This window comes from Geotrypetes seraphini, chromosome 3 (assembly GCF_902459505.1).
Source record: "Geotrypetes seraphini chromosome 3, aGeoSer1.1, whole genome shotgun sequence".
NCBI classification, from domain to species: Eukaryota; Metazoa; Chordata; class Amphibia; order Gymnophiona; family Dermophiidae; genus Geotrypetes; species Geotrypetes seraphini.
The window spans coordinates 322,564,503-322,587,617 of NC_047086.1; the positions used below are offsets into that span (position 1 = coordinate 322,564,503).

The window sequence follows — 23,115 nt, forward strand, 5'->3', positions numbered from 1 at the left end:
CAGGCCAGAAAGTAAGGCATAACACCATAGAGGGAGAGAGACAAAAAAGGTGGGGGGGAATGATTTTATTTTTGAAGTTAGTGATTGAATGATGTCAATTTTGAGAATTTACATCTGCTGTCAGTGTGCTTTGTGTAGTTTAATTTTGTGGTTAACCATTATGTGTTGTTAATAAGATTATATTGTATGTATCTATGAAAAATGAATGGAAAAAATAGTGTTACAATTTGTACTATTATGGGGCGGGGTCTGGGGTGGAGATTGGGTAGAGATGGGCGGGGTCTGGCCCACGACTTAGTCCAGTGTTCTTCAACCGCCGGTCCGTGGACCGATGCCGGTCCACAAAATAATTATTTTATTTCTACCGGTCCATAGGTGTAAAAAGGTTGAAGAACACTGTTCTAGAGCTTAACTATTCTCTGAGTGAAAAAACATTTCCTCCTATTGGTTTTAAAAGTAATAGGGAAAAAAACACAGTTCTTACATTCCAGATCCTCTCTGCTTCAAAAACTCTTCAAAATCTTCTTTAAACCCTGGTTTTTTCACTCAGGTAACTTTTAAACTTTTAACCCTGGTTATACTAAGGCTCCTCCTATGAGATGTCCGGGCCAATCAGAGCCTTAGGACCCTTCCTGATACATCCAGGGAGGGGACTGAGGCTCTGATTGGCCCGTTGTTTAAGGAAGGGCCCATAGGAAGGGCCTTAAACAACCTGAGCCAATCAGAGCCTCAGGCCCCTCCCCGGTGCATCCCAAGATGCACCAGGGAGGGGAAGGCCCATTTTAAATGATGCAGCAGCTGGGATGAGGGTGTCCATGTCCCTCCGGATCATCTAGGTTGAGGTAAGGGGGAGGGGCAGCAGAGATGGGGTGGGGGGTCACTTGAAAGCGGGGGAGAGTGGGCATCTCTCCCATTGTAGGGGGCTGTTGGTCATGGTGGGGTGGTCGTGTCAGGGAAAGATTGGGCATCTCTCCTGCGGGGGAAGGCCCTCGGGTCATGGTGGGGATTTTAGTGCAGCAGGAGAGAGTGGGCATCTCTCCAGCTGTGGGGGGGGTCACCACTATTCGGGGGGGGGGGGTTGCCACTGCTGCAGGGAAGGGTTGTTGTGATGCAGCAGAGAGAATGGGCATCTCTCCCACTGCATCACAACACAGGGCTCTCTAGTAGTCTCTGACACTGACCGGCACCCCTGGACCACTCTTTTTTTTGTCACCAAAAGCCTCTGCCGCTTTTTGAAAATGGCTCAGTATTTTTTTACGAATCCATCGGAGGGCTCATTTCAATGTTGAACAGCCCATTTGCATGTCAGTGTTAGAGACTGCTAGAAACCTCACTAAAGATGGAGATAATCCTTTTTGATAATTCGCCGCTAAACTGCATACAGGCTAGAGCACCAGAAAACAGTTTAGCGACCGCGTTAAACTTTTGATAATCTTGCCCTATATTAGCAGGAAATACCACCCAAGCAGAGGTGCCACAAGCAAGACCCAGGAAATAAAGGATAGTTTAAACCTGGTATTACTGTTTTTTAACTTTATTATTTGTAGGGATACCATATTTGGGAAGACAAAAAAGAGGACACATGGCTAAGGTTGCCATATTTATAAAGACTAGTGGTGTATTAAGGGGGGGGGGTGGTCTGCCTTGGGTGCCATCTTGGTGGGGGCGCCAGCACCTCTCCTCCTCTCTGACCCCTTGCCATGCATGCACCTTTCCTTCCTCCCCTCCAACACCCCAGACACCAAGCGTACCCCCACCTTCCAATCTCTCCAACACCTTTCACAAAATCCTGGTGGTGGTAGTGGGCTGGGGAGTTCAGATCAGACCCTCCCAGCTTGAGAACCCTCCACCCCAATATCACCCCCACCATACCTTTCATCGAAAATCAGGCAGGAGGGATGCCCTTCCCCCCTACCTGCTCTTCCCCCTCCCAATGCATCCTGGATGCACTGGAAGGGGCGAAGGTTCTGATTGGTTCAGATGCCTAAAGCCCCACCCCTATGAGAGGGGCCTTAGGCACCTGAGCCAATCAGGGTATTAGGGTATTAGGCTCATCTAATGCATCATCGGCATGCATTGGGAGAGGCCTAAGGCCCTGATTGGCTTAGACCTGAACCTAGGGGAGGGACATTAGGCGTCTGAGTCAATCAGGACCTTAGTCCCCTTCCAGTGCATCTAGGATGCACCAGGAGAGGGAAGAGCCACAGTTTTGAAGAGGTGGCCCTTCAAGGCAGGAGGGAGTGGGCATCAATCTTGCCTGATTTTCGACAAAAGGTACAGGAGGTGGTGTCAGGGTTGAGGGTTCCTGAGCTGGGGGGATCTGATCCAATAAAACCTCGGCCCACTAGATGACCAGGATTTTGTGGGAGGGGGAGGGATGATCGGAAGGTGGGGGCGCTTGGTGTCAGGGATGTCAGGGGTCCAGGTTTTGGTGGCATGGGAGGGGATGCAAGTTACTGCAAGAGTTACAGCAGATTAGTGCTGAATTAAAACTCAGAGCATTGCAATTTATTTTTCCTGTTCGTCATTGATTCAGGAAATCTGGAGACCAGGCTAACATTGTTGCCCATGTTTCAGTCCTGCAAAGGAGAGCCATCAGAAAAATCCAAGCCTGTGTTTGGAGTTGGCACAAGACACATACATCAGTTCTTTATACCCCCTAAAAATTTTGTATTCGCATCCTATCCATAAGATGCTTGTAAACAGAGGAGGTGAGGCAGGAGGATTCTGACCTGCAGGGGGGATCTTTTTAGATTCATTAATATGCACGGGCTGTGGAAGTGTGAACATCTTTCTGGAGAGCAGGCTTCTTTATTTCTGACTAAAACTTCTTTTTTACTCTTTCCTATCAGTCATTTGAAGGAGGGTAGAACTGATGTTTCTGGTTCGGGTTCAATTACAGGATGGCAAAAAGGTCTTCAAATGAAAACAAAAACAAAAAACTGGATATAGATCTTCTGGAGATAATTTAATATACACTGACTTATAAAAACATGAAAATTCAATTAAAAAAGGTCTTCCAAGCCATAATTACACACAGTATTTGTGAATGTCCAGCTTTGGCTCATCTAATTGCCTCTTTATGAAATGTAGCTTGTTTGCTTACTGCTGTATTCCTTTCTATCATTATTCAAAAATAAAGACTAAACAGCATATGTTTCTTTTTACTTATCCTTTTAATGCAGTATCTTTAGTGTGCCCTGAAGGGACCCGTTTCGCCCAAAGGGGCTTTTTCAAGGGTTCATAAAGGAGCTCTTTCTCAGTGTCCTTTCTCATTTGGGGCTAGAGTTAATCTGCAGATTAGTCCCAAATGAGAAAGGACACTGAGAAAGAGCTCCTTTATGAACCCTTGAAAAAGCCCCTTTGGGCGAAACGGGTCCCTTCAGGGCACACTAGAGATACTGCATTAAAAGGATAAGTAAAAAGAAACATATGCTGTTTAGTCTTTATTTTTGAATAATGATAGAAAGGAATACAGCAGTAAGCAAACAAGCTACATTTCATAAGGAGGCAATTAGATGAGCCAAAGCTGGACATTCACAAATACTGTGTGTAATTATGGCTTGGAAGACCTTTTTGCCATCTTGTAATTGAACCCTAACCAGTGAGGTGTGCGGTTGCTGTGGTTGTTTCCATTTTGCCTCACTCTTTCATCTTCTACTAGAACTGATGCTTCACACAGTTTCCTGTGGACATGTTTCCTGGAAGATAATGACAAATAACTGTAGATTATGTGGTAGCACAGGAAATAAATCTCATGTGAAGACTTGGCATAACACCGTTAGCTTTATAATCCTGGAGGTTTTGTTACAGATCAAAACCCACAACTACTATTTACAGCCCGATGCACAGCTAAATCACAGTGGATACTCCAGGTTATTAACAAGGGCTTTAGTAAACCAATGGATTGTGTTTTTGGCAGTAAAACAACAAATGAAAGGTCAAATCGGCCCTGGAATGGAATTGCACAGAAGAGGTTCAGTCAGCAGTTTCTGCACGTTACAAGAAGGTCCAGCAACCTCATGAGTTTTCACATAGAAAAGTCTCAGAAACTAAACATTAGATTATTATTGCTTTTCCTCTGTGATTTATTGCTGGCACTTTTCTCAGGATGATCACAGTTCTTCTGCTGTCAAAATTTTCCTCCCAAGATGTTTTATTTATACCAGTTGAAAGAAACCGATATTAAATTAAAATCTTTGAATTTCGTTTCTTCAGCAGAGCACACACAAGACAAGAAATGTACAGATTAGCAACTCTCTGCTTTCAGTCAGAATCAGACCTTCATTTTATACTGATGAATATGATGTTACATTTCTATAAACTTAACAGTCTTATACTATGATGTACTGTAATAGTAATATCTACGTAAAGGTTCTAAATATAACAATGTGCCATGACTTTTGTCACAGCTCAATTCTGCAGAATTCTGGGGAAAGTAAGTGGGAAGAGTCATTATTTAAAGTATTTCTCATCAAGTCCAAAATGAGAGTGGCCATCATCTGACAATTTCTACCATTAAACTCCCTCTTCCAAAATGTTATCCAGTTACCATCAGCGCTTTAGGAATATGCAGGCTGTTGACCCCTTGCACTCTCTCCAACATTGTTTCTTCTCTCCCCTCCCCCCCCCCCCTATATCAGAATCTATCAATGAGATTCCTCTGGGTACTTTTACCCCATCCCTTCCTCCACTATATAAACCAGTGTCTCTCAAACTGTGTGCTCCAGCACAGTGGTATGCCCCAAAGAGATTCTGGGTGTGTCACCAGAGACTCCAGAATTTTACTTTATTTTAAAAAATTCCCTTCATAAGTATACACTAGAATAGATTATATAAATATGTCGCATATGCAAGAGTCTATAAATGTCATGAGTATGCATGTGCGTAAGGATACAACCACTCAGACAAGTATCATTCTTTGACATGATTGGTTCTTGAAAACTAACGGCAAGTGATTTTAGTTTTATTTTTTTTATGCAGTACTTATCCTAAATTGAGCAACAAAGCAATCAAGACTTTGTTACTATCTGGATCTTCTTATCTTTGTGAACTTGAATTTTTAGCTCTGAAAGAAATTAAATTAAAAAAAAAAAAGAGTATGACTGCAGATGTGGCTGATGAAATGTGTGTTTGCATTTTGAGTTAATTTGCACTCAAAAACAAGTACATAATTCGTATTGATTAGCAATTCTATTCTATTTTAGTTTCACCGTTGTTACAATTACCCATACATAACTTAAATAACTTTACATAAATAACTCTCAAATTTAATTTTTTGTTGGTTTGTAATTTTATAATTTCAATTATAATGTGCCGCAAAAAACATTTGCTTCCTTTAGTGCAGTGGTCTCAAACTTATGGCCTGCCAGGTAAAACTTTGAGGCCCTCGGTATGTTTATCATAATCACAAAAGTAAAATAAAACAGTTTCTTGATCATATATCTATAAATGACAATATTATTATTAAGACTTAGCCAAAAGGAAAGATTTATAAACTATAAAGAGTTTTACCTCATGCAAAATTGTCATTTCTTTAATAAGACATTAACTATTTTTTCTGAAGCCCTCCAAGTACCTACAAATCCAAAATGTGGCCCTACAAATGGTTTGAGTTTGAGACCGCTGGTTTAGTGTGATGGAGTTAAAAATGTTTGAGAGACACTGGTATAAATCACGGCAAATTGCAACCATGGTTCTCCTCCAGAGTTTGCTTTCAACATTCCTGCACCCATTCGGTAGAGCATCTTTGGCTGAAATCTCACTCCCATTCCCACTCTGAGTTTAGACGTTTCAAATTCTTTCTCACCTCCTTTCAATTTGCTATTACACTTGCCAAGTAAGATTATTATATCTATCTGATAAATACCACTCTCTTCTCCCACTTCAAAATTCCTCCACTTCCCATCATCTCTTTACTTTCTGTCTTCACTGTCTTTTTCCTCCATTCAGCTCTATTTTCTCTGACCCCTAGTATACTGTTATTTTAAAAAAATAACAGACGAGGAAACTCTGCTGTCCTGTTATTGTATAAACTCACTACTTGTTTCTCTGATCCTATTCCTATCTCATTCCTCAGATCTAACCCTTCTTGAGTCATCTTCTCCATCTGTTATATCCTCAGTTGATCTCTTGCCACTGTGACTATTTCCTCTTCTTCTGAAAATATGGATTAGGAATTACCATAGCAACCGGAGAAAAAACAGAGGGTAGTGTTAAATGTCCATTTTTCTCAATGGAGGAGAGTAAATAGTGGAGTGCCGCAGGGATCTGTACTGGGATCAGTGCTATTTAACTTACATAGTAACATAGTAGATGACGGCAGATAAAGACCCGAATGGTCCATCCAGTCTGCCCAACCTGATTCAATTTAAATTTTTTTTCTTCTTAGCTATTTCTGGGCAAGAATCCAAAGCTCTACCCGGTACTGTGCTTGGGTTCCTACTTCCGAAATCTCCGTTAAAACCTACTCCAGCCCATCTACACTCTCCCAGCGCGGGCCATTCAGCGCAGCTCTCTGTGCTAAAAAATGCTAGCGTGGTTTCATAGAAGAGGGGGGGTTAGTCTTGTTTACCATCCCTTTTCTGGCACATAATTAAAGATTCTGAAAATAACTGTTTAAAAAGACCATATGTTTTGGAATTTTATTATGCAATAGAGGAAGATAAATACAGAATTATCCTTGCAGATTATGTCAGCATCAGATTGAAAGTACTAGAAGCCAGGGTATAGCCAGAACTCAATTTTTTTAGGGGGGGGCAAGTATTTATTTCTGTTCTCCTCCCCCCCACACACAAATCATACCTTTGCTGGCGGGGGACACTCAAGCACGTTACGGAGGAGATTCTCTGTTGGAGCTGCAGCCATACTCCTGAAATAGTGATGAAGCTGATCGGTTTCTGTAGCTTTACTTCAATCTTCTGCTGTTAGGGCTCCTTTTATCAAGGTGCGCTACAGGGGTTAGCACATCGGACATTTCATCACGCGCTAACCCCCGTGGCAAGCCAAAATACTAATGCTTCGTCAATGGAGGTGTCAATGGCCAATAAGTATTGTTTATTACAGTATTTGCTTGGTAGTATGGACATAACTCCAGCAAAGAATCTACTTGGTTGGCGGGGCTTAAGCATTCTCACCAGCCATGCATCTGGTGCCAAATTTTGAAGGGGGCTTGAAATCAAAGGGGGCCCTTGAGCCCTCCCCCCCCTCGGGGTCCGGCAATATCACTGCTACAAGCAAAGTCAGGGTGAAGGAATGGAGATGCTGTTGTTTTCTTATGAACAATAGCCAAAAGCCATCTGGTTTGAAGCTCCTGCTGTCGTATCTTAGGCACAGCTGTTTTGTTTAAGCTCTTCTTTCTTCAGCCAAGGGACAAGGTACACAACAAAACTGCACTTTTTATGCTGTTGAATAAAATAGAAAAAACAGTTGATTACATTCCAAGAACGCATCCACAAGTGAAGTCTGAAATAACATCAGCTGCAGTCAGTTGGTATGTAGGCACCTTTTCTGGTAGAATCAAATATACATGTTTGTGGCACTTAGGTAGCATAATGCAGAAAAGGTACAAACACCATGTGGCCTTCCTACATAACACTCAGTTAACATGAGAAAACAGCCATTAAAGATTCTGTATTAAATTCAGAGGGAATGACATGAGCCAAGAGTGGGTGTGGAAGCTTTATTCAGCTAGTGTTATACTTACAGGGATACCAGACGTCCGTATAAATTAGTTTTTAATAGTTTCCTAAAGGACATATATGAGTGAGCCTGAGAGATAATGGTACTTAACCATAAGTTCATTTTACCTGCCTGAAAACCGAGTAATTTATTGAAAAATCTCTTGTAACGACAAGACTTGATAGTCGGGAGAACAAATAAATATTGCCCTCGAGTAATCCTATTAGGTTTGTATTGTTCAAAACATGAGGTCAGATAAATAGGCACCATACCAATAGCAAATGACCTATTAAACTTACCGTATAATGTTATTACGTAGGATAACAGCAAAGCAGATGGTATTAGTCAAAATTGTGTATTTGCTGACTTACTGTGCATATCCGAGGGAGTTCATTAAGTTAAAAATGAGCAGTAAAATCGTAACATAGTAAATGATGGCAGATAAAGACCTGAACGGTCCACCCAGACAGCCCAACAGTCACGCTCATTATTAATTCATGAATAAATTGTCTTTCCTATTTCTGGGACATACACTGTAGTATTCTGCCCAGTACTGTCTTTAGGTTCCAACTATTGGAGTTGCCATCAAAGCCCACTCCAGCCTATCCAAACCACCTTGCCATTTGCGGAGCACAGACCGTAAAGGTTTGTCCGGCACTGTCCTCCAGTTCCAAATTCCAGGGGCGTCCATCAAAGCCCGCTCCAGACCATCCTAAACCAAATTGCCATATACAGGACACAGACCGTGCAAGTCTGCCCAGTATTGGCCTTAGTTCTTCACAGCTGGAGTCACCATCTAAGCACAACTTTACACATAACATTCCAAGCCACCAACTGCCTGATGGATGGAATAGGGCCTTCTTACCACATCACCACATCTCTATGGTTATTTTACATACCCGAGACAATCTTGACAATTCATTCTCGCTACAATTTTCAGGTGCAGAATTTGATTTTCTGCAGGCTGTTTGAGCAGTCTGAACAGTGAGATCGTATAGCACTCCTGATACAATCTGAAAATCAGGGAAAATAGTTATGAAGGAAGCAAAATGTATTATTTTAATCAGCTGAATCTTTCTGTAATACACATTCTTATACTTGGCACATTTATTTATTTCATTTCCCACATAATCCAAAGTTCTCAGCAAGATACAGTAAAACATACACAATAGAAACAGAAAAGTACAAAACTATTGACTTCTTTATCTAAACAGCAGTAGAGGTTTCTACCACAAGCCAACAAGGTAAATACTAAGATGCTCATGGTAATTCTATGAGCGTCGGAGCCCTTACTTCACCGACCCGAGGTAGAAACCTCTACTGCATTTAGAAAAACCCAGCGTATATTATGACTTACATAAAACACAAATCATCCCTCTTTAACACAGTTAATAATACCACCCTGTTACAATGTAATTCTCAATAATTAACACCATAAACGTGCATAAACAAAATGGCTTTTAACTCTTTCTTAAATAACCCAGAACTGGACATTGCACAAACTTCTGATGATAAAGAGTTCCCTAACTTAGGACCTGCCATTTTAAACAACATTTGAGGATCCTTTCACATAGTATGCTAATGGATTTAGCATGCATTAATGATTAACACATGATAGATGCCATGCAGCCCATTGTATCCTATGGTACTAGTGCATGGTACTAGTGTTCACTGAGGGCCATGAATCATGGATGCTTAGCGATGCCTAAGTAAAATCCGCTTGCAACCCAAAATTGTTTAATTAGCTTAAATGGTGTAGTAATTGACCATGCCTTTGAAGTTAATTGATACATTTAAAAAAACAACTAATTAACCCCCCTCCCCATTTTACAAAACTGTAGCATGGTTTTTAGTGCCAGTCACAGCTAAAACAGCTCTAACGCTCATAGGAAATCATCTCCTGCACTCCTCAAGACAGTGTCCAAAGTCGTGCTCCTGACCCAAAAGGCTCCCTCCCTCCAGCCCCAGAGACAGCATAAACAGCGGAAAGGCCTTGCCAGGGCTGGCCAGAAGCTTCCTGTTTACCAGTGCTTCCTCTGCTTGCCAGCTGCTGCTACTTTCTTCAGGTGAGTGAGGGGTTGTCAGGCTGGATCTACTGCTTCAGGAACAAAGGGAGGGAGGGAGGGGGTTGTCAGGACTGGCTCTGCTACTTCGGGTAAGGGAGGGAGAAGGAGGAAGAAAGTGAAGGAGAAGGGGGAGAGAAAGTGACTCAGAAAGAAAGGAAGAAATGATGCTGGACCTACAAGTGGGGGGGGGGGATGATAGAGTGAGGTGGGAATGGAAACAAAACTATTTTTACAGTAACTCTCAGCAACCAAAAACTACAGTTATCTGGCATCCACCAAACCCCATGGGTGCCTGATAGGTGGGAGTCTACTATAATATGTTTTGTTTTTTAAAAACCTAAATTAGCAACAAGGATGTACACAACATGGAAAAAATTTTCAGACTTTTTGTAAATTATCTGAGTTTGTCATGAATACAATTTTTATTGTACATTATAACATTTTAATGAGTACAAATAATTTAACATTCACATTGGAGCCCTTTTACTAACCTGCACTATAAATTGTCTATATCTCCACAACGTTACTGGAACTGTCTACCTGCTGTCTATTTACTGTTCTTTGTTTATTTTAATTTTACCTGCTTAAGTGCTGCCAATAACTTTCTCTTCTTCCGCCGCAATGCGGCGGCGCTGCTGACTCCGCCTACCTTATTAGCTTACCGTTACATGCTCTATTTAGGAATTGACCCCAAAATATCCACAAAGAAGAAAATCCAGAGAAAACCAAAAAAACTCTGTTCGATGTTCCTAAATGGACTTTATTTGAAAGTGTCAAAGTTCCAAAGGTACATTGAAATCATCCACATGAAATAATTTCATCCACATAAAAATAAATCATCCACATAAAAGCCTTAAAGGACCTAGTCCGCTAGGGATACAGGACCCAACACGGTCCGCGTTTCGACAAAAAGTTTTCTTCAGGGGTCCCTGGGGGCAGTGGTTTACCAAGGGGGGACGGGGAGTGGTCCGCCCCGGGTGCACGCCCCAAGGGGGTGCACAGCTGGCCACCCACCGGGGAATAGGCTGCTGCCGGGGAAAGGCTTCCACTGCCGTCATCTGGAACAAGCCGGCCGAGTTCTCCCTTCTTTTCTTCCCTGCGGGGCCGACCAACTCTCGCTGCCCGACGTCAATTCTTACAGAGAAGACATTCTGGGCCAGCCAATCGCTGCCTGGCTGGCCCGGAACGTCCTCTCCAACATTAGAATTGACGTCAGGTGGCAAGAGTTGGTCAGCCCCGCGGGGAAGAGAAGCAGGGTGAACTCGGAGCCGGCCTGTCCCCGATGGCAGCAGTGGCAGCCTATTCCCCAGCGGCGGTGGCAGCATTTTCCCAATGGCGGTGGCATGGGGGAGGGGAGGGGATGGAGAAAGAAAGAAATGGGGGGGGGAACAGGGAGCCAGAAAGAAAGGGGGCAGGGTGAAAAAAAGAAAAAAATGGGGCATGGAGAGAGAGAGAAAGAAAGAGGGCATGGAGAGAGAAAGAAAGAAGGGGGCAGGGTAAAAGAAAGAACAAAATAGGGCACAGAGAGACAGACATAGAGAAAGAAAGGGGGCATGGAGAGAGAAAGAAATAAGGGGGCAGGGTGAAAGAAAGAAAGAAATGGTGTACGAAGAGATAGATAGAAAGACAGACATACAGAAAGAAAGGGGGCATGGAGAGAGAAAGAAAGAAGGGGGCAGGGTGAAATAAAGAAAAAGTTTGGGGAGGGAATGAGGTCTGGAGGAGAGGAAGCATACAGGAGGCTGAAAGAAGAGAAGAAATATTGGATGCACAGTCAGAAGAATAAAGTACAACCAGAGACTGATGAAATTACCAAACAAAGGTAGGAAAAATGATTTTATTTTCAATTTAGTGATCAAAATGTGTCCGTTTTGAGAATTTATATATGCTGTCTATTTTTTGCACTATGGCCCCCCTTTTACTAAACCGCAATAGCGTTTTATAACGCAGGGAGCCTATGAGCATTGAGGGCAGCATAGGGCATTCAGCACAGCTCCCTGCACTAAAAACCGCTATCGCAGTTTAGTAAAAAGGGAGGGGGTATATTTGTCTATTTTTGTATAGTTGTTACTGAGGTGACATTGCATAAAGTCATCTGCCTTGACTTCTTTGAAAACCCGCGGAATATAAATGATAACATTTTCTCTGTGTACAGTTTGCTTTGTGTTTTTAAAATTTTATTGTTGGTAGATCATTTTGACTTGGCCATGAAGTTAATGGGGGAGGAAAGGATGGAGCTGCTGAAAGACATCTAGTAATCCTTGCAGGCTTGACTGTACAGGGAATTATTTTTGTAAAATCATGTTTTGTTATGTGACTGGCATTATTTAGACTTTAATTTCTATGAATGAATAGAATGAAAATGATTTAAAATTACTTGCTTGTTTTTATGTGTGTGCGTTGAAGGAAAGTGGAGAGAGAGTGGGCTGAGGACACTGAAGGGAAATGGGGAAGAGTTTGGGGAGAAGACGCTGATTTATAAATTGACAATTGTACAAAATATTGTTTCTTTTTATACTTTAATATAATAAGTTCAATATAAAACAATTCAAGGCTTGTGTGGATGGAATCAGGTGGTTTGTGGGGATGAAGACCGAGCTTACGGGGATTAGTCCAATAAAATGGTATTTTCTTATTTCTCATTATTTGTTTTATTTTTATTGTTAATTTGTAAAGTGGTGATTGTTATGTATCAGTTTTTTCAAATTTACATCTACTGTCTTTATATTTTGCACAGTATTAGAGGACATGTTTTACTGTTTTTGTGGTGTTGTAGTGTTGCATTGTATGCAGAGTCTGGTTTCTTGGCGGTTCAGTTTAACTTTTGCCTACATATTTCTATTTTTAGTTTGTGATTATTCCATTTTGGGCGAGGGTGTATCTGTCTGTGTGTATGAAAGGGACATGGCTTTCTGATAGCATTGATTGTACAGGATCAAATGACTGTACAGGATCTGGCTTGTTTAGTTTTACAATGTATGTGTTGGTGTTCTAGTGCTCACTGCAGTGTTTAAGATGCTGCCTTTTCCTAGGTACACTCTTGTTGTGCGATATGTGGATTGTTACTAAAAATCATATTTTTCATATAGATGGGAGGATGTCAAAAAATGATGGGCCCCGGGTGTCACATATGCTAGGTATGCCACTGCCTGGGGGTCCTATAAAGGTGAATACATGAGAAACAATTGTGTGGTGAGCCGGAAGTGAGACACTGCTTGCATTTGCAATAGAAAGGGCACCAGTGTTTTCTATATTCTCCACAACGCTATTGGAACCGTCTACCTGCTGTCTATTTGCTGCTCTTTGTTTATTTTAATTTTACCTGCTTAAGTGAAAGTGCGCCGAAGGCGCGCACCAAAGGAGCACACTTAAGGAGCAGGTCCTGCTCCTTAGTGCGCTCCTTCATGCGCCTCCTAAGTGCGCCTCCACTCCATCTTTTTACTATCTTACCCGCTTGAGTCTTTCCTTCCTACTGCTAGCTAACCTATTCACAAACATGTCCATTCCTCAATTTCAGATTCCTGTTTGCTGGGGCCATCGTCCTAGGACACCTTTTAATAATTTGCTTAATTCAGTCCCACAATATGCCAGTCTTACTTCAATACAGTTAGACGGAAAGCCTAATTTATCATTTATAAACCTCTCAAAAATCAGTCTAAATAACTCCAGATCTCTTAAATCTAAACACCATCTGATCTCCAATATCATTTTAAAAAATAAATTTGATCTCCTTTTTATCACTGAAACCTGGTTAAGCAAGGGTGAGGAAAGTTATTTGGCCTTTTCTTGTCCCCCGGTTTTACGTATCAATATAATCACCATCTAGTAAAAAAAAAAAGGAGGGGGTCTAGCCGTAATCTATCATTCTAACATATTGGCTGATTTTGAATTTTCTTCCAATAATAGCAGCCCCTTGGAATACCTGGAGGTCAGATGTAAAACCTCCCCTCCATCAAATTATTTACTAATGTATATCCCCCCCCACCTGTTAATGTCTCAACACTAACCCATTTGCAATCTGTCAGCTTGGACTTTTGTGTTTCCTCTGCTAATCCTGTCATTCTAGGTGACTTTAATATTCACTTTAATAACTCCAGCAACATCTCCACGTCAGAAGTTCTTACTTTTTTAAAGGACTTGGATCTGTGCCCACTAATAACAAGTCCCACCCATATCGCTGGTCATACCTTAGATATGGTACTGACCCATGCATCTCAAAGAAACAACTTTCAAATGTTAGCTACTACACATGTTCCATAGTCAGACCACTTTTTAGTCTCTTTTCAACAATTAAATTCAAATTACCAAAGTAAACTAAAACCTAAAACAATTACCACTAGAAACTATAGTAAGCTAGAAGCTGCAGATATCTCATCTAACTTCTGCCTTACTTTAGAACAACTATCCAGGTCTACAGTAGAAGAAAAAATTTTAGCATGTAACCAGTCCATTGGTAACCTTTTAAATTCTATCGCACCAGCAATCACCTTCACGATCTCTCCCCATAAATAAAAAAATCAATGGTACTCAGCAAACCTAAACTTACTAAAAAAACAATTACGTTCTCTTGAACGAAAATGGAGGCATAATAAAACACCTATCAATCTTAATAAATTCAAGGAACATGCCGCATATTACAGATCTGAAATTAATAGAACCAAAAAAGAATATTATACCAAACAAATTAAGAAGGCTAAAAACTCCTCCACTTTATATGCAATAGTTAAATCCTTAACAAGAAAGAAAAAAGAATTGAACAAATCTGATCTTACACCTTCAGCACAAGCCCTCACCACTTACTATATCGACAAAGTACAGAAAATTAGAGACACTTTCCCGCTTATCTCTACTCCTAGCCACTCTGCAGATTATGTAGACTCTAATACGTCAACTAACCTGTCCTATTCAAAATGCTCTCGCTTTACCCTTCCTATCTTGGAGGAAATACGAAGATGTATTAATTCGCTTAATCTAAAAGGGATTAGCATAGAGGTTATCCCTCCTTTCCTTTTAAAATGATTTTTCTCTATTTTTGGCCCTTACATTAAAGACCTGGTTAATTCCAGTTTATCATTAGGATCTCTGCCCAAGATTTGGAAACATTTGATCATTTATCCAGTCATTAAGGATCAAAATATTAGCACTCAGGATATGTCTAATTACCGTCCCATAGCAAACATACCATTCATGGCAAAACTTACTGAAAAAATAGTTTTCCATCAAATCTCCGAATTCTTGAGAAAACAAATGTACTTCATCCTAACCAGACTGGTTTCCGTCACTACTATTCTACAGAACTATCTTTGCTAAGACTTACTACTAAAATACTACACCATCATGATCATCATCAATCAGTACTGCTTATTTCCTTAGATCTCTCCTCTGCCTTCGATACTATAGATCACAGCCTGCTATTAGCACGACTTCATGAAATCGGTTTATCTGACCAGGTCATGGACTGGTTTGTTTCCTACTTTACTGACAGATCATCTAAGGTCATTTTTAATGGCACATCGTCTGAACCTTTTTCCACCAAACACGGAATACCACAGGGTTCCATTTTGTCACCATTGCTTTCAATATCTTTATGTCGCCCCTTCTGACGATGGGCCAATCTATTGGCTTTACCACGTTTGCTTATGCCGACGATGTACAATTAATCCATCCCATTGATCTCAACAATACAGAAGAGGTAGCATCCATTAACCATAAATTAGGAAAAATTAAATCATGGTTAGATTCAAATAAACTGTCTCTTAACATCAACAAATCGAAACTTAAGATTTTTCCTTTTAAAAAAAGAACAATGCTTCAGGCCCCGCTGAAGCTTGAATCGCTCCCCATCAAAACTGTCCCTACTCTAAAACTATTAGGAGTTACTTTTGACAGTAAATTTTCTTATCATTTTCACATTAGCACAGTCGTTCAGAAATGCTTCTGTTGACTCAGGATGATACGTTCCCTTGCAAAGTTACTTGAACCAGCCTCCTTAAACACATTGATCCACTCCCTAGTAATTTCTTGTATAGACTACTGTAATGCCCTGAATAAGGGCATTACAAAAAGGAAATTAGACGGCTTCAGATTGTACAAAACATAGCTATTAAGATCATTTGTGGCGCAAAGAAATACGATCACGTTTCACGTCTTCTGATTAGTGCACATTGGTTACCAGTCGAACATAAAATCAGTTATAAAATCTTACTTTTAACATTTACAACAAAATTAAACAATCAACCAGGGTTCATTAATAGACTTTTAATTACTTATAATACTTTAAAATCTCTTCGTTCAATGTCTCAGAATCTTCTCGTCATACCTTCTTTAAAATTAATCAGTACGTTGCACCCCAATAATTTTGCCGTCACTGCCCCTACTCTCTGGAATTCGCTGCCTAACCATTTGCGCAGTGAATCCGATATAAAATAATTTAAAGCAAAATTTTAGTGTATTGGTCATTGTTGCCCTATTGTTTTTTATATTATAAAACTTTCAATAAAGATGATTGAACTAAAAAAAACAACAAAAAACATTCTTGTTCCAGGATGCTTTTGGACAACAACTGTCCTTTTAAGGACAAAAAATTAAATTTAAATTATTACTTTTTACCCTAACCTATTGTATTTTCCCTTTTTTGTTGCACTTTTCTTTTACGATTGTAGTTCTTCCCCTTTTTCCTATTGTCTGAAGTAGGTCTATACGTCTTATCAGTGCTTTATTATGACACTTTGATTTTATCCAGTATCCCCAGTTTTAATATGTTTTAATGTAAATTTTATATTATACACCGCTTAGAAACCTGATTAAGCAGTTTAAAAAATCTTTTAATAAACTTGAAAACTTGAAACTTGAACTATTAGTGTGTGGGTTTTGTGCATACGGAGACAACTTTTAGTGCGGCTGTAAAATGGCTACATTCTCCATTTTTTTAAAATTAATGGCCACACGCTAATTTCCAAATGTACTAGGTGGTAGAGGCACCTGCGCATGTGCTAATCGATTAGTGTATGGGAAGCATGTGCCAATCCCCAAACTACCACAGGATGCCTGAGCACATCCCAGGGTAATGCCTTTTTAATCTGTTGAAATTATGTATTAATCTTTACCGCAGCTTAGTAAAAAGACCTATTATTTTTTATATTAAAACACATTAAATCAAATTTCTTTGCACTAAGGGGGGAGGGGATTCCTCTACTAATTCTGCACAAATGCAGGCCAGTTCTAAATAGTGCGCCACAAGTTAGGGGATAAAAGGCAATTAGGTACCAAAATGTAATTAGGAGTTACCTTATAGAATAGCACCTAAGGGCCACAATCTATAACTGGTGCTTAAGATGTCAATCAGCTAATAGGTGCTGCTTATAGAATGCTGCCTAACGGCACCTAGATGAGTTTAGACATCCTTGAGGAAGGCGCCTATATATTAGGCCAGGTTTTACCAGGCCAAATATACGATGCCTAACTTGGATGCCTAAGTCAAACACGCCTGTTTTCCACCCCTAACCATGCCTACTTTTCAGGTAGGCGTCACTAGGCATCTTGGTGCCAAACTCTTAATTGCTAATTATTATTTTTTTGATTGGCTGAAAACTGGCAACAATTAACTACCACACCAATTGAGCCAATTAAAAAAAAAAAGTTTAGGTGGATCCCAAAGTTAGGCATCGCTAGGCATTCGTGATTAGGGTACCTAGTAGTGCCCAACACAGGCACTATTTATAGAATCTGGCCGTAAGTGCTGGGGAGGGCCACAGTCAAAAGAAACGTCTAAGTCCGATTTGCACATAGGTACTAACATCTGGGGCTCACATTTACACTTCTTTTAATGTGGCTTAAGTGTGAGCACACAAATGCCAACTTACCGGTATATTGTATTCTATGATGGAATCTGAGTGTCCAGATGCAATTATACTGTAGAGTATTCTCTTAGTGCACAGATTTTGTGCACCATAGAATTGCCTTCCTTTTGAAGGTAATTCTATAAAGGGTGCCTAATTTTAAGCATCAAGAAGGCAACCTTTTGATACCTATTCTGTAAAAGAAAATAGACATTTTCCTTTACAAAATACTAGCCTAACAGGGTAAAAATGTGTGACTATTTTAGAAGTGACCATGCACACATAAACCTGGTGGAAATGCTCAAACCCAGATTTAGAAGAGTAAATTATAGTCCATAGCTGTGCACCCTACACATGCTCTGTCCAAATTTCACCCTTGTGTATGCCCACCTTCAAACTATGCACCATTTTAGGTGCTATTTTGTTAGGGTTACTAGATTTTCTAAAATGAAAATCTGGACCCCCCTAGACCCTCCCCCAGACCCTCCAGTTCCACCCATCCCCACCCTGTTATGCCCCGGTCCTGCCCCCAATCCTGCCCTAGCCACGCCCCCCACTGCCTGCTTTCGTCAGATGCCCTCCTGCCCGACAGCGATTTGTTGGAAGCTTTTCAAAACTGGGTTTTGTGCCAGGTTTTGAAAAGCCGTCCACACCCCCGGACATGTCCTCAAAAGAAGGACATATCCGGACATCTGGTAACCCTATATTTTATGGAATAATGTGTAGCCAGAATATGCTGGTATACTTGTAATTTTCACATGTTCTTGGCACCTAAATAACACCTAAATGTTGATGCCCTTCTTATAGAATTATCCCTCAAATGGGTCCTTCAGCCAGTAGCATGCGCTAATAGCTGTGGCAAAAAGTGGAATTAGCATGCCCTTACATGGATATTTCCCGCATGCTAAGGCCACTTTTTTACCGTGCTGGAAAATGGCAGATTTTCCATTTTCGACATTAATGGCCAAGTGTTCACATTGCTGTGAGCCTTTATAGCCAGTGATGTAGTAAGGGGGTGGGGGCAGACTTCCCTGGGTGCCATCTTGGTGGGGGCACTGGCACCTCCCTGCCCCCCTCTACCACAACAGGCTCGTGCCCTCTCCCCCTGTGCACCTCTTTAAATCTTCACCAGCGTGAGCAACTTCTCTGGCCTGCTGTACGTACTGACCTGGCTCCCCTATGAAATCACTTCCAGGTCATGGGGCCAGGAAATGACATCAGAGGGAAAGCAAATGCTGGCATGAGCTGCAGGCCAGAGAAGCTGCTCACGCTGGCAAATATTTAAAGAGGTTTGGGGGATGGAGGGTGCAAGTGTGGCATGGGGGCAGAAAAGGAGCAGAGAGGAGGGCGCGGAAGGAGCAGGGGGAAGAGAATAGGGTACGGGGGGTTGCTTCCACCCCAGGCACCTCCTACCCTCGCTACACCATTGCTCATAGCCATTTTGTAGGCGATTAGGTCTCACATGCTAATCAGTTAGTGAGCAGCAATGTGGCTGCGCTGATTTGTGCAGAGAGGCCTACTCTCCATCCCAAGACATGCCCCCTTGGTCAATAAATAAATTTTATTTTTTAGTGCTTTTAGTGATTTAGATGTCTCACAGAAATCCCTTTTAAGCTGGAGTAAGCACACGTTAGTGCTTACTGCAGTTTGGTAAAATGACCCTTAAGTGCATTGTGACCCTCATATGCATTACCATATTTCCCCAATGATAAGCCGCCCCACATTATAGGCCACCCCATGCTCATTTGTGTTTTAAAAACTCTAAGATAAGCCACCCCATGTTATTAGCCTCGGCGTTACTGAAGTAAAAGCATCTAATTTGGCCCGCCCCTGTAGGCCTTTGCAGCTCTATAGTGACATTATAGTTGAGCGTGAACAATTAAATTGATAAAGTTTGCACTTACCGATATCATGCCACAACGCAAGTCCTACACTGCAAAATTTAATCTCCAGGTCGTTGCTTTCATGAAAGAAAATTGAAATCATGCAGCTGAATGCCATTTTGAAGTAGATGAAAAACAAGTGAGAAATTGGTGAAAAGATGAGGAAGCTTTGCATGCGCTTCCACCACTTAGGCGTGCAAGGCGTATAAGGGAAGTAAAATGGCCAAACTTGGAGAAACGACTTAAAGAATGGATTCTCGTGCAGCGTGAGAGCAATCGGATGAAAAGTTTCAACAATAGCCATGAAAATGAAGCCACGATGAATGGCGACTGAAATGACAATTGATGACTTCAAAGTGGTTCTTAATTGGGTTTCTCACTTCATGAAACAAAATGGTCTATCTATCCGAGCCAGAACGACTGTGGGACAGAGACTGCCAGACAACTGGGAGAAGAAACTTGACAGAATCATTTGGGTAAGTCATCTTTTTGGGCACTGAATTATACTTTTAGCGAATGAGTTTTCATGTTTTTAGATAGGCTGCCCCATTTAAGTAAACCACACCCAATACGCAGGTTTGTACAATTAATATATAAGCCGCGGCCTATCTTTGGGGAAATATGGTATTTGCCTCTTAATGTATGTTAAAGGGCCCTACCATGCATCATATTATAGTAGTGCAGGGCTGTCCAATCTTTTGGCTTCCCTGGACCGCATTGGCCAAAAAAAATGTTTCTTGGGCCACACAAACGCTGCAGCAAGACAGAGGAGGGAGCCAGCAAGACAGTAAACACCCGGGGGCAACAGAGGAAAACACTGCATTGCCCTTGATCGGGCCGCACAAAATATATCACGGGGCCGTAGGTTGGACACCCCTGTAGTACATGTTAATATGAGGCACTATGGGTTAAAAAGTAGTGAGATGCAGAACAGCTTATTAATATGTAAATTGAAAAGCGCAGCTTGCTAGGAACACAGCTTACCACTTTATTCCAGGTGATATTTTTCTCTCCTATCATTGCACAGAAAACATCTTTTTTTCCCCCATTCATATGTATTTGCAATTAGTATGGGTGCCCTAACCATCTCCCATTTAGAAGGCAGTAAATGCGCCCACGCTAACTGCACAAGTGACAGTCTATGGTAAACGACCATGCGCTGACAGCAATGTGCAGTCCATGCCCATTCGTTACCCATAACCCACCCTTTTCCTGCCCCATTATATATTATGCAGTTAGTGTATGACTTAATATGCGCTGTCCTGCCATTACAGTAGTGGATTTCACACTCGCACACCAAGTCATGTGCTAACTGTTTAGTTCATTTTAGTTAGGATGCTCCTATGGTAGGATTTCATCATTTTACAAAATCTGAAGGGAAAAAGCAATCTTTAACAAGCAATAGAGAACCCTCTCATTTCAAGCCGCTAAACTGAATGTATGACTTGGAAAAATTATGTTAGAGGTCTCTTCCTATCTTGATTTTAGAAAATTGTTAAAGACTCAACTCTTTGATAGGCTGGTATCTTAATGCATTCTGCTTCATTTTTTCAATCAAGTTCCTTATATCCAACTTGATGTATTTTATCTGTTCTATGTATTACTTCTTTTCCTGCCATGCCGGTATTTTCTGCATTATATTGTAAATGTTTTCTGTCTTTATCTGTTTTTAAGTCCATTATTCTAATTCGTATTTTATCTGTATCCCATGTATTAGCTCACCTTGTTGTGAACTGCCTAGAATTTTTTCGGTATGGCGGTATATAAGAATAAAATTATTATTATTACTATTCTTAAGTAATAGGGACTGATGTACTAAAGACTTCTTCTTATTTTGTGCTTACTAGAAGCATGCCTATGAGCCTATTAAGAAGGTGAAACCATACAGCCCTCAAGTGCCTGGATGATCGATTTCTTCCTTTCTTACTGTATTTGTCTGTTAGAATGCTTTTTTAAAATCTCACTTGATTTAAGAAACTTTTAGAAGATTATTGCAATCTTCTAACTGGTCTCCCCACTGCAATCTGCAAAACTCTGCTGCACGACTCATCTTTTACCAACCTCGTTACACTCATGTCACCCCTTTCCTTAAATCACTTCACTGGCTCCCTATCCACCTTCACATACAGTTCAAGCTCCTATTGCTTACCTACAAGTGTGTTCATTCTGCTGCCCCTCAATATCTCTCCTCTCTCCTTATACACCTCCCAGAGATCTCCGTTCCTCAGATAAGCTGCTCTTAGCTGTACCCTTCTCCTCCACTGCCAATTCTAGACTTTGTTCCTTTCGTCTAGTTGCCTCCTATGCCTAGGGTTGCCAGATTTTCCAATCGGAAAATCCGGACCCTTAGATTCACCCCCAGGCCCGCCCAGTTCCACCCACCCCTGTCCTCTAATGCCCCAATCCCACCCCCAATCCTACCCTAGGCCCGCCCCAAAATGCCTGACGCGATTTGAGGAGGCTTTTCAAAACCAGGACAAAGTGCCGGGTTTTGAAAAGCCGTCTGGAGCCAAGGACATGTCCGGGAAAATCCAGACATCTAGTAACCCTACCTATGGCTGGAATAAATTACCCGAGTTTCTGACAAGCCCCATCCCTACCTTGTTTAAAAGTAGACTGAAAACCCACCTTTTTTGATGTAGCCTTCAATTCATAACCCTACTCCCCACTGCTCTCCAACCCAGCCATTAGATTAACTATTCCCCTTAACTGTATCTATGACATCCTATTTGTCTGTCTTTTCTGCTTAGATTGTAAGCTCTTTCGAACAGGGACTATCTTCTTTGTGATTCTATACAGTGCTGCATATGTCTAGTAGAAGTACATAAGTACTGACCTTCCTTCTGGCCTGGATCACATTAGAGATCACACTGATGAATTTGTCGTTGCTGGCTACATTGTGCTCCCTAATAGCGACTGTCAAAGCCATCTGAAGTCCTCTGTCCTTCTGAGTCACATTCACGGCTCTCCATCCTCCGAGCAGTGGTCGGTCCTTTTTCCCAGGGATTGTTGCAGCTGCGAGGGCCAGGGTGACCACGAAGAGCAAGGAGACTTTCCAAATGCTGAACATCTTTGCCCAACTTTTCTCTTCTCGTTTTTTTTTTTCTCTCTTCCACAGTCTTGTTCAGCTCTGAGAATAAAACAAGCTAGCTGCTGCACAAGTATTTATGCTTGAGGAATCACAAGCTCTGCCAGAATGTATCCCACCCGCTTCCCAGTTCATGACAGCAGCTTGAAAACTTTTCAAGGAAATCAGTTGAAAGGAAATACTGGAAGTTGTTGACTGCAGTTATTTCCAAATTTCCTGCTAGCATTGCATAACAATGATGAATCATCTGTATATATCCATTGCTTTTCCAGTTTGCGAAAATGTGCCTGTTAGTTATTTTTATCAACTTTTTAAAATCTGCTTATAATAAACAAGCATTTGAGGAGCTATAATATTACAAAACTTAATTTTATGTAGTATGTCTAACGTGATCATTTATTTTTTTCATCACAATAGGACATCTATTAATTGTCAGTCCCGCCCCCAATCATGTCCTAGCGCCACCCCAATCCCAATCCCACCCCAAATTTCTTCCATTCATTTTTCATGTACACGTGGAGGGGCATAATAAAAAAAACATCTAAGTTCCCTTTTGGCCT

The 23,115-nt window shown here is 41.2% G+C and overlaps 1 protein-coding gene across 1 annotated transcript; it reads right to left on the reverse strand.

Annotated features, from left to right (window-relative positions):
* Nucleotides 1-6,611: 6,611 nt before the first annotated feature.
* On the reverse strand, nt 6,612-22,671 carry LOC117357670 (cystatin-like). Its single transcript, XM_033938561.1, has 3 exons — nt 22,304-22,671; nt 8,580-8,693; nt 6,612-7,403 (listed from the first exon to the last, which is right to left on the reverse strand). Exons 1-3 carry the CDS (start codon nt 22,535-22,537, stop codon nt 7,326-7,328), a joined length of 426 nt encoding a protein of 141 aa, XP_033794452.1. The 5' UTR covers nt 22,538-22,671; the 3' UTR covers nt 6,612-7,325.
* Between the last annotated feature and the right edge of the window lie 444 nt (nt 22,672-23,115).